General features: G+C 41.8%; 1 protein-coding gene across 7 annotated transcripts in view; it reads right to left on the bottom strand.

The window, feature by feature from the left end:
* The window catches only part of LOC108117115 (glutamate-gated chloride channel), a 37,685-nt gene extending 21,959 nt beyond the window's left edge, over positions 1-15,726 (bottom strand). For 2 of the 7 annotated variants that reach the window (XM_017229339.2, XM_017229341.2), the window contains exon 1: positions 15,100-15,724. In XM_017229339.2, the coding sequence (XP_017084828.2) occupies positions 15,100-15,305 (206 nt within the window). In that variant the 5' untranslated portion in view covers positions 15,306-15,724. Of the gene's footprint in view, positions 1-15,099 lie in introns of all 7 variants that reach the window. The other 5 variants (XM_017229340.2, XM_017229342.2, XM_041818996.1 and 2 more) reach the window with 4 other exon arrangements.
* Between the last annotated feature and the right edge of the window lie 960 nt (positions 15,727-16,686).

Genomic DNA, 16,686 nt, shown 5'->3' with positions numbered 1-16,686 from the left:
AAATTTTACAAGGATTCTAAAATTTTGTCGGGATTTGGCTCTATATTAAGAAACGAATCCCAATAATATAGGGATTCATTCCTTAGTAAAGCGGCTAGATCCCGGCAAAATGAAGAACGCTCTCGATTTATTTACACTTTACAAAAAATGTTTTACATTAACTGATTGTAAACATTTTCGTAATCAAGAAAGCCAGACTGCACTTAAAGATTTGACATTAGTTATTTATAAATTAATTTTAGTTTTCTGGAATTTTGGAGTTATTAATATTGTTTTGTCTTTCAAGAAGAATCACAATTACACATTTTGATTGGATGATAAGTTAGGATGATAAATTTTTTCATTTTAAGTGCCTTAATATTCTGTGAATTTTTAAACTCAAAGAGGCTTTCCTATGTTCATTCATTCATTTCTGTTTTCTAGCTGGTATTTGAAAGCAATTTATTTGTCTTAAAGTCTGGCTGTGACTTATAGTCCTCTCCTTAAACCCAGCCACATAATTTCTTGCAGTGTTCTGGCCAAAAGAGCGTGCTGTATGTGTGTGCAATCTCAACACATATACAGACACGCACACACACTCTCAAGCCATACAATCACATCCCGCACACACAGTCGTATATATTTTTTGCGTTTTATGCCGCTCAGCGGCGCTTGTAGCTCGTTATGTTGATTGGATTTTGTGCCGCCCGCACCAGAAAGTAGTCCACACACACATACACAACACACACACACAGATACACTCACGCACACTATTAAGGCACTTGCGATGGCTGCTGAATAAAGTCAAGTGGCGTATGTATGCGATGTGTGTACGCCTGTGTGGGTGCGTGCCATAAAGCTGGATTCATTTTGTTGTTGTTGTTTTATTTGCTGCCCTTACGCTTTTCTCCTCGTTTTATGTATGCAAAAAATTTTACACTCTCGTTTTCGCCATATGATTTTGTTCCTCTCTCTTCCTGTCTCTCGTTCGCTTTATTTTCCTGCTAAATTGTAAGTAAGTGGGCTTAGTAGCATTTTGCCATTTAGGACTCTGTCTCTCTTTCTTCGTGTGTGTGCCTATGTGCGGTTACGGGTGCGTATGAGTAATATTCTGCAACCGGGATTTGCATAAAGCTCACCTCAGACGGGCTGCCTTAGCTTTAACATTCTGGGAGACAGTTTGATAAACACCAAAATCGCTGTGGCTGACAAACAAAACAAAAAAAAAAAATCAACAAACAAGTTGACAACATCTGATGGCACGTTGGTTTGGCTCCACCAAATGAAACGCTGCCGCTGGATAACGAAAGAAAGCCCGGGCGAACGAGATCGAAAGGTCAAAGTGCGTTGCATACGTGAGTGGCTCGAACAGATTGCGAAAAGCCCACCAACCACAAGGGCTCTACTTCATAGTCCTAACGAGCTAGTCCCATTCACATCCCTGATTAAGTGAAAGCCGGAAAGTAATCTCACAAACGATGTACTTGGAAAGTAATACTGAAAATGCTTTTGTAGAATTTTAAAGAGACTTAAAGAGGCTAAACCCAAGATTTATTATTGTATATTTTATTTAGAAATATTTTCCTGTTCCTCCAATCACTGTGAAATATGCCGTGTATAGTTCAATATCTGAGTCTTAACGAACTTTCCACTCGCATCTCGCAAATGTCAAGCCAGGGATTTCATATCACTCAGCTGACAGGACCAAAAGGTCACAGCTTGCGTCCAGCCGCCTCTCCTTCTGCCTTGCCTTCTCCCCCTCTGCTCACTCATAATTAATTGAAATGTCAATACATTGTTTGTGCGTCCCAGGAAAAATATTAATGAAAGCCGAAGAGAGAATTCCTGGCAATAGGGCGTGGATTAAAGGGGACTGGTGTGTGTGTGAATGTGTGTTCCCTATTATTAGCTCTTCGAAGGAAGAATCATCTATCAACGCAGACTACATAGATGTCTATGTGCTATTTATAGGATTTTCGGGTGAAATCTGAACTTTAACTGGAAATTAACTTGCATGAAAATTGGCCAATAATTTGCTGGATTTATTGCCAACAACAAATTGCCGGTTACACGGGCACCCCCTTTCACCTAGTCAAATGGGTCAATAAACTAAACAGCACCCCGAAGGCGATAAAATTGATGGACAGAGGCGTCAGCAATGGGGAGCAGAGTCGCGAGATAACCGCGATTAGGAGTTCGTATGTATAGCTCCTTCTCTAGTTTGGGACCCTTTTAAAAATGCACACGCACGTAGATCCCACACAGACACACACTCTCACACTGCTAAACACCGATATATTCGCATACATAAATCACATATTCCAGCGCTTTGCGGCCATTTAATGGCTGTCAAGATAAGCTTTCAGGGGCTCTGTATTCGGGCCTTCATGTCAGCCCCATACTCCGTATATATATGGTTGACTAAATATATATGTGTGTGTGAGTGTGTGTGAGTTGGTTCCGCACAACCAAAGTAAATAATTGCCTAAACATTGTGCAAACTGGAGGGCAGCCAGCGGGCAATCCGATGTCTGTCAAAGTGCATTTTAATGTCAGTAAATGTGCAGCCCGCACGTCAGTTGAAATAAAATAAAATGCCATATAATCACTATGGGTCGAGCAATTAAATTTAGTGCCATGCCATGCTTTCGACTTGCTAGATTTCCAATTGAAAAAGTAATATGTATGAACTTTAACTTTTGCCACTTTTTCGCCAAAAAAGAACTTACTTTGTTGCCCAAACTTGCAAACTGACTTTCATGGAGAACATATACACGAGAGGTATATTGATTGGTAACGAAATCAGAGAAAATGCCAAGTATTCGAACTCAGTGCCCTTAATCATTTATTGGCCATTGATCATCTTTGCCAAAAACTTTTCCATACTCAGGAGAGGGGCAGTCTAAGAGCGAGCCTTTCACTTTGGTTGATGGGTAATCGGAGTTATCCATAATAACTTTTGGCCAGCACAAAAATGTTTTATTTCGCATTTCAATTAAGTTGGCCAAGAGTTTGGCTTGAAGATTGAAGGTTCCGTTGGGCGCTGAAACTTTTTTTTGTTGCTTGTTCGCCCCAAATGTCCCCCCTCGAAAAATAGTTGGCATTGCGCATACGCCCTCATGGCATGCCCTTACCATTTGCCTGTTAGCCCGATAGGTGGCGGATGGAAGTGCTTGGCCAAATGGCCAAATCGTTAACCGAAAGCAGACTCACTTACTGGGGCGGGGATTTTATGTCTTGCTGACTCACAGAGTGACTTGCTGAAGAAGCGACGGGGGTTTAGCATCCCACCCACCGCCATCTCCATCGCCATCGCCATCGCATTTCGGTTTCATTGTCAATTGACACTTTTTGTTGCCTTGCCCTTGCTGCCTCCTCTGGTGTCGCCAGCGATTTAAGCTGCAGATGCAACTGCAACTGCAACGCCAGCTGCAGCTTCACTGACTTGATTGCATTTTCACAGACTGAAGAGTGGATTGGATGGGGTGGCAATGTTGGTCGATGTTGGGTGGTGGCGGCAGTGGTGCTGGTGATTCCCCACGGGGTTAAGAGCTGCTGACCCCCAACAGCTCACTCCTCCTCTCACAGCTGGCTGTTTGTTTTATGGCCCAGTGGCAACTGCTTATTGCTTTCGGTTTGCTTCAATGATGGCAACGTGTGCAACGGTCCTCTTATTTTCCCGTCTTTCTCCGGCGGAACGTCAACAGCTCTTTGTTGTTTACGGGTAAAGTTTTTGAGCGCTTCGCTTGCTGCAACTTAACGCTGCAAATTGAAATTGTTGCAACTTTGCCTGGCGATTTATGTGTTTATATGTTTGCCAAAAGACTCAGGCGGCTGGTGGGTGGGTAGATGGGTAGCTGGCTGGGTGGATAACCACCGCAGATCCACTTCCGCTAATTAATTGCCATAGGAAATTAATATCAACTTAAATGTATTTAGTGTTGATTAATGCATAATTGATGCGAAACCCTCGCGCCGACTTTCGACCAGGTGCAAAAACTTCAGCTCACCTTTGTGCGGAGGAGGCGGGGGAAAAAGCTGACATTTTTAGCTTCATTAATCATTCAGGCGGGTCGACCAGTGGCGGGTGTGGGCGAAATGCGGGAGAAGGGCGTTATTAATTACAGAAATGGCATAAAGCTCAACTGAGCAAACATTCAAGTCAATTACGAGAGCAAGGTAAATAAAGTACGACAAGAAGGCAGAAAAAAAAAGCAACAACAAAATGTGAAGAGGGTGTAAAATAAAATCAAGAGAATAAAGAAAAACTTTTTCTCTTCTTTTTTCCGAGAAGGAAGGAAAATGGCAATAAATCGACTAGAATTCGAATCATGTTGATTAAAAAATCCGTAACGCAGGCTATTTAATTTAATTTACCCGCTTTCTGGGAACTGCAGCAAATAGTTTCCATAATCCGCAAAGCGAATACAATTTGCAGGCCATACACGTTTGTGAATACCAATTAAAATGCATGAGCCACAAATATTTAAAATCATTTCTCGCCACTTGAATGTTTGGATGTGACTGAATCATCATCAGGCTTTTCCATCGCTCTCTTTCTCTCTCTCCATTTTGACACTTTAAAATGTGATACAGCATCAACAACATGGCACAAACTGTGGCCAAAGTTTGTCCATCTACCCCCTGCTTCTCCTCCTCCTCGTTTACTTTTTGGAGTTTCCTGCTTTTGTCCGCTTGGCCATAACCAGAAAATGACAAAAGCCATGTCAACAGCATGTTTAAGGGTTCTGGGCTTCTGGGGTTCGAGTTCCAGTTAAGACAATGCCCTGCCCTGCCCTCCCCTGTATCCGTGAGTGAGTCAGGGATTCTGTGTCCTAGTGCTTTTGGCTCCAATCCGTGTTGCTTGTAGCCAAAGTCTTGGGAGCAAAACAAAACTTATCCTGGCATGGCCCTTGCCCAATTTGGTTACTTTCCCCCAAGTCCGGCAAACAATGGACACGATAATTTATTCATATTCAGAAACTCACACACACACTATCTATCCACACCCCTCCTCAACTCAACTATACCACCTATATGAGGGGAGATGAATTTTTAAATAACCATAAATTTCTAAATTTACACAAGAGACACTGAAGACACATTGCACTTGCGATAAGCCACATTCCAAACAAAAGGGACACACACTCACACACACACCCAAAAAGTACAAAAAAAAAAGTGAAAAATCTTTCTGGCAAACAATGGAAATTTTAATGAATATTTTCGGGTCGAAGCTTTTGCTCCCTTCAGAGTGTTGATAATTGCCACATAAATTTCTGGGGGCAGCCAACTAAAAGCGAGCAAGGCAAAAGATGTGCGAAAACTACAAGATATATTTTATTATAAACATAGTGTCAGCACTGGCCAAACAATTTGCTAAATATTTATACATTTGCATAATGCATGCAATCAAATTTTCTCACACGACACAATCACATGGGAAAAAGTGGGCGGTGAGATATGGGCGTCGACCGAAGGTCGCCGACGGCAGACTATAAATATTCAACGTATTATTTGCCAGGAATGTACTTATATAAATGCCATGTGGACACTGAAATTCTAAATTGGTTAGATGGCAAAAGACAAATGCCAGCGTTTTTCTTGATTAAATTGGGCTTAATTAATTTAATATTGAAAGTTACTTGTCGAAATTTTCATTTAGTTTTAGGTGATTTTTTGCTTTTCGATGAAAGTTTTTATGATTTTTACAGTTTTTCTCAAACTTATTTCTGTAGACCAAAAGTATTTAAGTAGAAATTTAAACAATAATTGCCAATCGAACCCTAAGGCTTTGATAGGAAAACAAACATTAAACCTTCTAAAAATCCCTTTTTCCCCATAAACTACTTAAAAACTGAAAAAATTTCAATGATTTTTGTATTTGACATTTATCGTTGGCAATCCCAAAATCGCATATTGTGTGTAAACTGTAATAAGCTTTTGTGGTTTATTATAAATATCATTGAATTCGAGAGTGTTTACCCATGGGTCTCATCAATTGCATAACGCACACAGGCACACACACACATTGGCAGAGTGTAAACACACACTCACTCGCACACGAACACACACACTCGAATGTCTGGCTGCCTTTGGTTTTGGCATTAGTGCCAAGAAATTTTGCGGAGGGGCAAGGCCAACTAATTGCGGCGACATAACTTGTTGCGCCCCTTGGAGCCACGCCCCTTCGCGCTCAACCCGCCCTCTCCAGAAAGTGGGCGTTAGCCACATGCATGTGTGTGATTTCGTGGTGTATGACTGTGTGTGTGTGTGTAATAAACGCCGCAGATAGACGGACGTATATGGTCGCATAGCGGCTGTCGTCTGTCTAAGAACTATTGCCAACAACAACATCTACGGCGAATTGCATTAGCCAACTTATATTTATGGGTGTGTGGGTATATATATGTGAGGGCGCAGCTTCCTGTGAGTGGGTGAGAGGGTGAGAAGGAGGGGCGAGGTCGCATCGCTTGTCGCTTGTTTACAATAAACAAAGTCAAATGTCTCCTGGTTGGAAGACAGCCTGACAAGCATTTTTGTTTGATTTTCCAGGCTAATGAAATACATATACATACAGGTATATAGCTAGCAATTGGCAACTGGAGGAAAGAAGACTAAAGTCTAGGAAAAACTAAACAAAATAAATAACCAAATACATTTAATTTTTTTTACTTTGAGTCGAAATGTAGCAATACCATATCAATTTGTAATTAAAGGCAAAAAGCAGAAGTCTAGAAAAACTATTAAAAGAAAATTGCAAAACTCATTTACTTCTGTTTCCTTTTGAGAAGAGAAGCTAGCAAGCCCAAACGTTGAATAAATATTTTCCAGAAAACTGAATTTCTAGTTAAAAAGTTGAATTTTTGGAAAGAAAAACTAATTAAATGAAACGGATTCAAAAATCTGAGAAAGAAAGCTTATGGCAACCTGAATATTTGTAGCAATTAAAAGTACGGAAGGAAAAACTTTAAATTAAATTGTGGAAACCAAAAATGTTCGTTTTTGTTGCTCCTCACATTTGTAAAATGATAGCCTAAAAAATATTTGGCAGCAAAATAACAATTAATGAATTTAAACAAACAAAACTTCAGGAATCATAAGTCCTGCGCCTTTCATGTTTCTAGATGTTTCTGTAAATTTGTTTAAAAAAAATGGCTTTTAATAATGAAAGATAAATCAAAATGCTAAAACTTTAAAGTTAGGAATCACAGTTTCTACCTCAAATTATAAAACAATGAAATTCTCTGAAATTAAAATAGTTAATCAAATAGTTAATGGACACTTAATTAGTAATACAAATATGGTACTTAGTGCTTTTCCTTCTCTAACTGCTTTTTTTCAAGGAATTTCTCTTTGGCACTCTTGCAATGGATCGTTAATATCCTTTCAATGTGACACTTTTTGCTAAGGGTCTCTATAAAATCGTAATATCGGTATAAACAGTTTGGCAGCCTGCAGCATCTTCATAAAGTTATTCGAAACCTCTTGATGGCCAATAACCGGCAGCATGTGGCCAACCGCAAAATGGGAACCAAACCGGAAGAGGCGCTGGAAAAGCCGGGAAAGGCAGCGGTAAAAGGGCTCTTGGACCAAATGCGATGTCTGGGGCAAGAGCTTAATAAAATTATGTGACGATGATTGCCGGCGGAGAGTGGAACCAGAAGCCAGGAGCCAGTAACCAGTAACCAGGATCTACCATCCATTCGGCAGAAACTATAAGGGTTCCATTCTGCTGCTGCCGCTGCTGCTACTGCTACTGCTGCTTGGCTGCCACTTGAAAAACGCATTAAGGCTGCAGTTTTGTGTGGCATTTGTATATTATATATATAATATATATGTATTTTATGTATATATACCATAATACGAGGCTTGTATGGCTGCCCTATATGCATGCCAGAGTGGTTTGCTGATTGCATGTTAAAAGGCCTTCGCCAGCGACTCTTCTCATCTGCAGCTGCTGCTCCTGAAGCTCTTTTTGCCATGAAATTTAATTAAAAACTTGTGTGCCATGAAATTACATTTCAACGTGAGTTTCCTCTCCGAAACTACTGCCTCAAAGGTACGAAAAGGAAGCTCTTGCACACGCCGAGAGTTGATTTTTATGTAAAAATGTTCAAAAGGTTTGCCATTGCGACCGAAAAAAAGCAGGAGAGGGAAAAGCGACTTCCGTTCGGGCATCATCGCTCGAGATGAAGTCGTTTGTGGCCGCTGCACTGCCTCCTGATTCTCCTCCCCCATTCGATTTCGAGATGGGGCGGAAGTTCAGAGGGCGAAAAAAGAAATCCCTGGGCAATTATTAAATTGATTTACCAGCCATTAAGCTGGTAAATTAAACGGGAAATACATTTTTATCGATCTGCATTCGCAGGCCTGAATTATTGAGTATTCCGGATCTCGTATTCCACTTGTTAATTCTCGCAAAAAATATTGACAGCAGAAATCAATTTATCGGTTGACATTTTATTTGTAGACCATCAGATTTCCTGTTTTCCCTTTTGCCATGTAAAAGCTGCATATTATCCAAAGAATATTCGCAGCCATCTTAACCCAACTATCCATCTCAACCATTTAGTGCAGCTCAATTCATAGTTGATTTACTGGCAATCTCGGCATTATGAATGCAAATCTGGCTTTGGGGGTTTCGCAATCAAATTGCAACACCTTTTGTTCACCTGCTGCCGTTGGCTGTTGCTCACGGTATTTGTTATGCAAAAATCGCTGAGCTCGCCGCTTTGGCGTTTTGCATATTTCAATTAAGCATTACACATACGACCCGTGCAACGGCGAAAAAGGAAGGGATGTAAAATATGAGGAGCAGCAGCTGTCTGGCTGTAAGGAACGCTCTTGAAAATCCGCTTAAAACTTATTCAATTAAAGTTGCCGCCCCGAGGGTCCAACATGGAAGACGACAAATTCAAGTCGTAAAATGGCAAACGCAAATGGCGACCAGCAAACGAGCGAACAACAATGCCAAATGCCATAACTACGAGCTACAAGCCGCATAAAAATATGCACATAAAGTGTGTATAATATTGGAGTCCAGGTCCGTTGAGTGCAGCTGTAAAAAAATAAAAATTGTGGCAAAAAATAAAAAGTAGTAAGACCAACTGGGGCAGCACACAAATGTGGCAAATAAATCAGCAGTCACTTGTGAGGAGAGAGTGGGGGCGTTGTAAACCATTTGCTGGGTTTATTTGCGTGACTTCATGGTGCGGAAAACGTATACGTATAGAGAGGAACATCTGTCTAGTGTCGAAATTCTTGGGAAAACTTTCTAATTTCAGGAAATGCAGCCAGCCGGATAGGTCTTCAGATAGAGCCTTCTTTAAGAACTTCCATAATAGTTTTATGTACCCCGAAATTTAACTTAGCTTTCCAGTAGTTTCGTTTTTTTTTCGATTTTTATACAAGTCAGTTGCTTAATAAAATTTCAGGAAACTCTAATCCATTAAAACTAATTGAGATAGACAGTCCCAGGAACTGGAAACTTTTTTTCATTAAAGGGAAAAAGTAATTTACTGCCTAGGACTGCACATGATTCATCATTTGGCTTTTATTTTTTATTTACACATTTCTCTTGGCCTGCTTTATGACTATTTTAGCACTGTTGTTGACTGACAATAATCTGCAAATCAGCATTAAAATGAATTCTGACCATCAAGCACCAACTCAACTCTGCAACTTTACAAATCAAAAAAGTTTCACGAAAACAAAAATGTGAACCGACCGACGCGGGGGGACGGAATTAAAAGTTAAAGCAGCAGAGGGAGATACACCCAGTCAAAAGTAAGTTAAATAGGGAAAAATATTTTGTACGATTTAGTTCCATTTTACGTTCGAAAAAGGCGTGGCACTATCCTATATCTATTTGCTTTTTTATTTATTTGCCCGTTGGCCGCAGACGCCACAACAAAGCAAATTTTTAGACGCCATGCAGGCATGTGTGTTATAGTGTGTGTGTGTGTGAGTGTTTTCGAGGGACTCTGTCTGTGTATGCGTGCTGGGGCACTATGCCGGAAACGTGACTTATTTGAAATTTATGTACTTTTTATCCGAGCGCCGGGCAAAAAGCAAGGCTAGAAGCAAAAGGAAAACAACAAACAGAAAGAGAGGATGAGCCCCACCGTCCCAAAAAAAGGCAAACATCGCGATTTATAGAGCAAATTCTACCCTTATCTGTATTTTAGAAGCCCACGGACCACCCATTGCTTTTTCGGGTATTTTTAATTATTTTTTTATTTGTTAGTAGAAGGGGGCTTAATTAGAAAAACATACAAGAATGGTTAGCAGGGGACAAGGTGGCGTATGTGCAATATGCAAATGCAAATGCATTCGCCAAAGAACAACAATTCACAAATTGAAATCAACGAGCATACAACTTGATAGGTTTTTGTTTGTTCCATTTTTGCCCCACTATATCCTCAATGTTTCCCCTCTCCAGATATAGCCTCTATTCTAGGTCCTCTGTGCTCTCCTTTCTGGCTCGCTCGTTTCGTTTTTCAGCTCGTGTCACACACGCCATTCACTTGTTGTTGGCTTTGTTGCTGCCTGTTCGACATGCATCGATTACATAAATGTGGTGGGGGGAGGCGAGATCCGGTGTGGCAAGGAAGCGGGCTTAGGTGGCAGGAACATGAGGAGCAGGAGCTGAGGTCGGACGAGCAGCGACACAAGTCACGAAGCTTTTGCTAATGATGAGGGCCTTGATGCTTTTTCAATTAACCAAATGTGTGACATACGGCCGACATATCAGGCCGATTTCTGTGTGTCAGTGACAACAACTTGGTATTTGGCATAAATCAAAGTGAAAGCAACTATCACATTCCGTTTCTGGTGATTTCTCTGGATTTATTTTCTTTTCTGCCTAATTATGGGACCTGATCAGCCCAAGATGAAGATCTTCCCAGAGACTGGTTTAGATGCTATACGTGCTATTGAGAACAAGGCTATGGAGGAGCTCTACAAACACACGCAGAAGTTCAGCCCCCTAAACCAGGAAAAGGTCAACCAACCGGAAAGGACAGTGGCCAAGGGGAAATAAGCGAACAGATGACTCCTGATGAATGTGCCACCAATAAATCCATTCAAGGCACTTGCATAATTATTATTATTATAATCCCCTGAGCGGTAATCTGGAAACACACACACACACACACTAGTACACCACAACCCCAATCCCAACCATGTACACACTCGTGAACATCTAACCCTAATTTGCATTTATGTGGAACTGAGGCCAGTTGTGATTACCTGGCAAGCTCTTTTGTATCATTCGTCGTCGGCTCCTCCACAAAATGGCAATAAAAGCAATTCGCAAAAAAAATAGAGAAAGATTTATGTATGTACAGTTAGTTTGTGTGCTCACCGACCCGCAGATATAACACACCCACATCCACATTCGCACAGAGGGCTACTTATAAACTCACCTTAATTAAACGTGATTAAGTAGATTTCCTCGTTTTTCTGCTCGACGAACTGTTTAGTTGTCGATGCTCTTTGTGGATGTGTGGGTATGGAGGTGTGGGTAAGGCTTAAGGGTAAGGGTGTGGGTGCTTGTGACCTGTGCTTATTAGTTGCCATTTATTGTTGTTCTTGCAAGTTGGAAAGGGTATAATAACTTGCCCGTCCACGTTGCCAAGAAAACCAACAACGGATCTAATTTATTAATAAAAGATTTAGCTGGATGAATGGACAAAGTGTCGAATAGCTTGGAAGATACTTTGGGATGTGGGGAGTTTATATATAGTTGAACTAAAGGAAGTTGGGTCGTAAAAAGATGATTTGGAAAGATATTTTATATGGCTTTGTTAAATATATGCTTCTTTTCTTATTACTTCTTCAAGCTAAAGACTGCAGCAAGAGTAGAATTTTATTTTTAAAGGCCTAAGGCTTTCAGTATGGCAGAATTTGATCAGTTATAGAGTTTCTTATAAAGTTATTAAAGTTTCATTTCTTTTTTAAATTTTTAAATATTTTTTTATAATTTTATAATACCTCCTCCTTTACCTCCTATTTTATTACCCTTGTCAATCTGTGTACCTCAAGTATAGACAGACTAAATTCAAATATGGAAATCCCTCATAGTACGTGTTGAAACTAAACTGAAAGTCAAACGTATTGAAAGGGGTTTGCGTCAATTCAAATTACATATTTTAGTTTGCATTGTAGTTAAGTCTGATTAATACCTAAATGTCCTGGAATATTATTGGAAACATGAGACTCACATTTTGGTTCATTAAAAGACAGCTCATGTGGAGTTCATCTCCAACGTTAGACAATTTTGCTACAACATATGAACTTGCAAGACATAACCTTAAAGAAAAGATACCACAATCCTGTACAGAATACCTTTATATAACTTAAGAAATACAAAACCACACACTACTCGATTTAAATAATTTCTCCTTCCCCTGACATTCATGAGGCACAAAAGGTTCAATTAAAGCAAAATCTTTAGCATGTTTAATTTGGCCCCACGAACACAGTCAGCTGAAATACCCAGGAGGGTATTCAAGTTTTCGGCTCAACCCAAATTAGCATTCAATTTCCATGGTTTTCCATGCTCCAAGCCCCAGCATTTGTTGTATGCCGTTTGGGTTGGGTTCGGTTGGCTCACGTTGTTGTAATTTAGTTTCATTTGTGCACGAAAATGAATTTGTATTATTGTTTGCATTAATTTGCCTTATTAATTACGTTTATGCTTCTGACTATTATGTTGTTTCTTTTTTTTTTCCCTTGCCTGGGCTTTTCCACTTCACTCCAGCAACAACATCATCATCGTCACCACCCCAACAGTTTTTTCCCAGGGGGTAATTCGAGCATTGGCTGTGCGGGCAATCAAATAAATAATGAGACGGCGACTGCGGCTGCCGCTGTCTGAGTTCTCAGTTCTCAGTTCCCAGTTCGCAATTCGCAATTCTCCGGGCGGAGTGAGGAGTGAGAATAGTCCGGAGTCCGGAGTCCGGAGAAGTCGGTCCGGAGTTCTCGGTTTGCTGGCCACTGCCGGCGTCGCTGTCGTCAACTTTGTTTAATATGCGCAAAACGTCGCAGAACTTTTGCAGCTACTTGTCGTCAACATCGTTTCGCCAGCGTCTCCTCGAATCTGCCCTCCAATCTAACCATCTTTTTGCCCCCCTCATGGTTGTTGTGATTGTCTATGGCAACTTGCTTTTATTATTTGTTGCCGCTCGTCTGTATTTCTATAATTGCCTTTTTGCCTTTGTCTAGCCCAACGTCAAGTGTCTGAGTGTACGAGTATCAGTATATAATATTCTCCGCTTGTATCGTATCACTTGGCGTATCTTCTCAACATTTTCAGTTGAGTCCTGTTTATGAAATTCTGACTTCGACTTACGGCTGCTTGTTGAGTCCCTATGGCTGCGAATCAGGCTCGCTGACAGCTTTCAATTTGAACCCAAGAGGGCAGGTTTGGAAAATGGGCCTGTTGGGAGAGGAGGGGGTGAGGCGGGGGGGTCAAATGCAATTCACAATTTTCAATTTTCAGTTCTCAGTTTTCCATTTTCCTTCAGCTGGCAGCCACGTGCACTGCAATTTGGCCCCCGAGTTTAATTCAATTGATTGGCGATAGTTGTGGCTTTCAGCTTGACAGAGCGACGTGCACGGGGCGTATGAGCCATGAATTGCTTCGCTTCGCATTGCCTCGCATTGCTCATACGCCCCGTGTGCGATGGCAAAAGTGGAAGAACTTTGCTGACTTGACTGACTTTTGAACTTTCCCACATATATATATATACATATACATATATATACGAGTACATACACACTCACTCGCACACTTGAATGACAGGAAAGAAACAACTTAAATGTCAACCCGATGAAGCCAAGCCACTCCGCCATAAAACTCGCATTTCACGGCACAAAAGCACCAACCTCAAGCAGCGCACTAGGCCACGCTGATTTGTACACAGCCCGGTACAGAAAAAACAAAACAACAACGGGCTCAGAACAACAAACAACCAACACAACACAAAAACAGCGGAGAAAAAAAAAAAACAACGACAGGAGTGAAGAACAACGAGGAATCTGCTTCCGTGTTGATTGTTTCGTTTTGCCCGGCTTTGCTTGAGCAAGAAGAACTGCGAAAGACGACAGGACGACGCCCATAAAAAATGACTATGTCTGCGGGAATCGCTTTAAAAACAAGTGAAAGGAGCGGGAGCAGGAGCTGGACGGGCTGGGACTGCTGGGGAAAACCTGTCCATCAGCAAAACTATTGCAACAATAAGCAAGAGCAATTTGACAATTGAAGTGCTTCTTCACGAAAGGGAGCCGAAAGCCCCCAAAAGAAAGGAGACTAGGACTTCTGGCCAAAGTAGCCTCATCGCTTGCCAGGGAGCACTTGAACACACTTTCCGGTCATTTACACGTACACACACACACACACTGGCACACTCAATCTCGGCTTGGGTGTGTGTGTGTGACACAGAATCCTACATTTTTATTGGCATCCTTCGGCTAGAAAGGCAAGTCACTCTGTGTGTGTGTGTGTACGAGCCTGCAAGAGTTTATCAAATGCATTACCCATTTTGTAATTGCCGTAGCATCAAGAAAGAATCCCAAATGGAATTTTACCAATCCAGAGCAAGGTCAGCCTGGCTTGGAAATTGAATTTTTCACAGCTTTGTTTACACACACATTGTGTCAATTTAAAGCAATTACTTGAGCTGCAGAGGAAAGATGCCAAAGTTGCCGCGGGCCGAGAGTAACGTGGCCCAGAAAAGCGGGCTATGAAAAATCACCAAAGACAATTGGACGCAACTTTCATAACTTTTTTGTGTATGTTTTTTCCTACTACTTTTACTCTGAGTGCGGTAGGGTGGTTAAAGGGGGTTTTTTAGGGCGGGCGGGGAAGGTCCTGTTTGGATGGATGGATGGATGGCAATTTCTGTGCACAGACTCCACGTGAAAAGCATCGCTAATCTGGCCTGCTCTCTCTCGCGGCTCTGCTTTTCTCTCTCTCTCTTGGGGAAAATCTCTCTCTTGCTCTTGTGGAAAATCTCTGCGCAGCTGCTGCTCCTGCAGGATCAGGGTGTGGTGAGTTATGCTGTTATGCTGTGTGTGGAAACTGTGGAAAAACGCAAAATGTCCTAGCCCTACCTTCTGCTAGCGTCGCTGCTGCTGCGCTGCTTTTCCTTCGCTGGCTCGCTGCTTTTCCTCTGCCAACTTGGTTTACGAATTTTCCTGCTTGGCTGCGCGCTTTTCCACTGCTGCTGCTGCTGCTTCTTGGCTGCTTTTCCTGCTGCTGCTGCTGCCGCTGATTTTTCTTCTGCTGATATGTGACACGCACACAGACACTGGCACATGTACAAAGCACTCACACACTCACACTCGCGCGCTCTCGCTCTCTCTCTCTCTCGCTCGCTCACACACACACACACGGACACACAGGCGCTTGTTGTTGCTGCTGCTGCTGCTGTTTGTCTTGCTCTATTTGCTATTTGCCAGTAGTTGTCGCAATTATTTTACACATTTTTATTTATCATTTATCTAGTTGCTCTTGACATCGCTGCTGTTTTTTGTATCTTGTTTTTGTTATTTATTTTATTTAACTGGCTATCTGGAATCTCGCTCTCGACCGCTGCTTCTGCTGTCCTGCTCTCTCAAGCGCACTGTGTGTGTCAGTTGATATTTTTTATTTGGCCAAATAAACTAGTGCACGTTTCCGCCTTTGTCAACCGAACACGTCAACTGTCTGCACCTGACTGACGGACCTCGCAGTTCCCAAGTTCTGAACTCTCGATTCTCCGTTCTTGTTTCTCTGTTCTCAGTTTCTCGCTATTTAATTCTCAAAGGCGTCGCTGCTGCGCGAGAGAAAGCAGAGCAATGACTCTCAAAAAATCTCTCAAAATCCCCATGTGGATGCTGTTTGCCAATGGAGACCATCTCTTTTGCTCTTAACATCTCCGAATGGCCTTTGTTTTGATTTATTTTTGTGGTAGGTTCTTGCCGAGATTCGAAAAGAAGAGCGTTAGCAGATTCTAAGAGCGGGCACAGCCTCATTCGTGTTGGGCGCCCAACTAAAAATAATACTTGTAGCTTAACCTTTTCCATACCCGAAAAACCGAACCGAAAAAGAAAAAAATAACCCCCCGGCAATCAGCATTCAAAATCCAACTGGCAAAAGTATTCGAAGCGCAAAAATTTGCGCTGCCGGGGCAAACAAAATACCAGCCCCCTCAAAAATAAATATCATAAAAATATGAAAAATAAATAAATGAGCTGGTGGTGGGTGGGGAAAGAGGTTAAAAGACGGAATAAATATAAATAAATAAATATTTGGCCAGCTACAGTTACGGCCCGGCTTAACAAAAGGGCTGCTGCTGTCCAATCGGGTTTACAGATGGCGTTGGCGGCGAGGGGAAACCCTCTTGTTGATTTTTTTAAGCGGCCTCTGCTGCTCTTTATGCAAACTGCCGCCGCTCTACTTTCACCTCCGCCTTAGCAGCCCCGCCCAATACGAACCACACCCCGCTCACTTCTTCCTCTTGCCCTTGTGTGTTGGTGCGGCTGCTGCTGCTGTTTGCGGGTCGGGCGTCTCATGAATATGTAAATTGTTATTATTGCATATTGTTAGGCGCCAGCAGGAGCAGCAGCATCAGTCGCGGAACAGGATAACAGCGACAGCAAGGACTCTTTTCTACTTTCCTAAACGCAGCTCAGGTAGCCAGTAAAGAAAGCTTGTCG

The sequence above is a fragment of the Drosophila eugracilis genome, unplaced genomic scaffold (assembly GCF_018153835.1).
Source record: "Drosophila eugracilis isolate 14026-0451.02 unplaced genomic scaffold, ASM1815383v1 contig_440, whole genome shotgun sequence".
Lineage (NCBI taxonomy): Eukaryota > Metazoa > Arthropoda > Insecta > Diptera > Drosophilidae > Drosophila > Drosophila eugracilis.
This window is presented reverse-complemented; position numbering and strand designations above follow the sequence as displayed.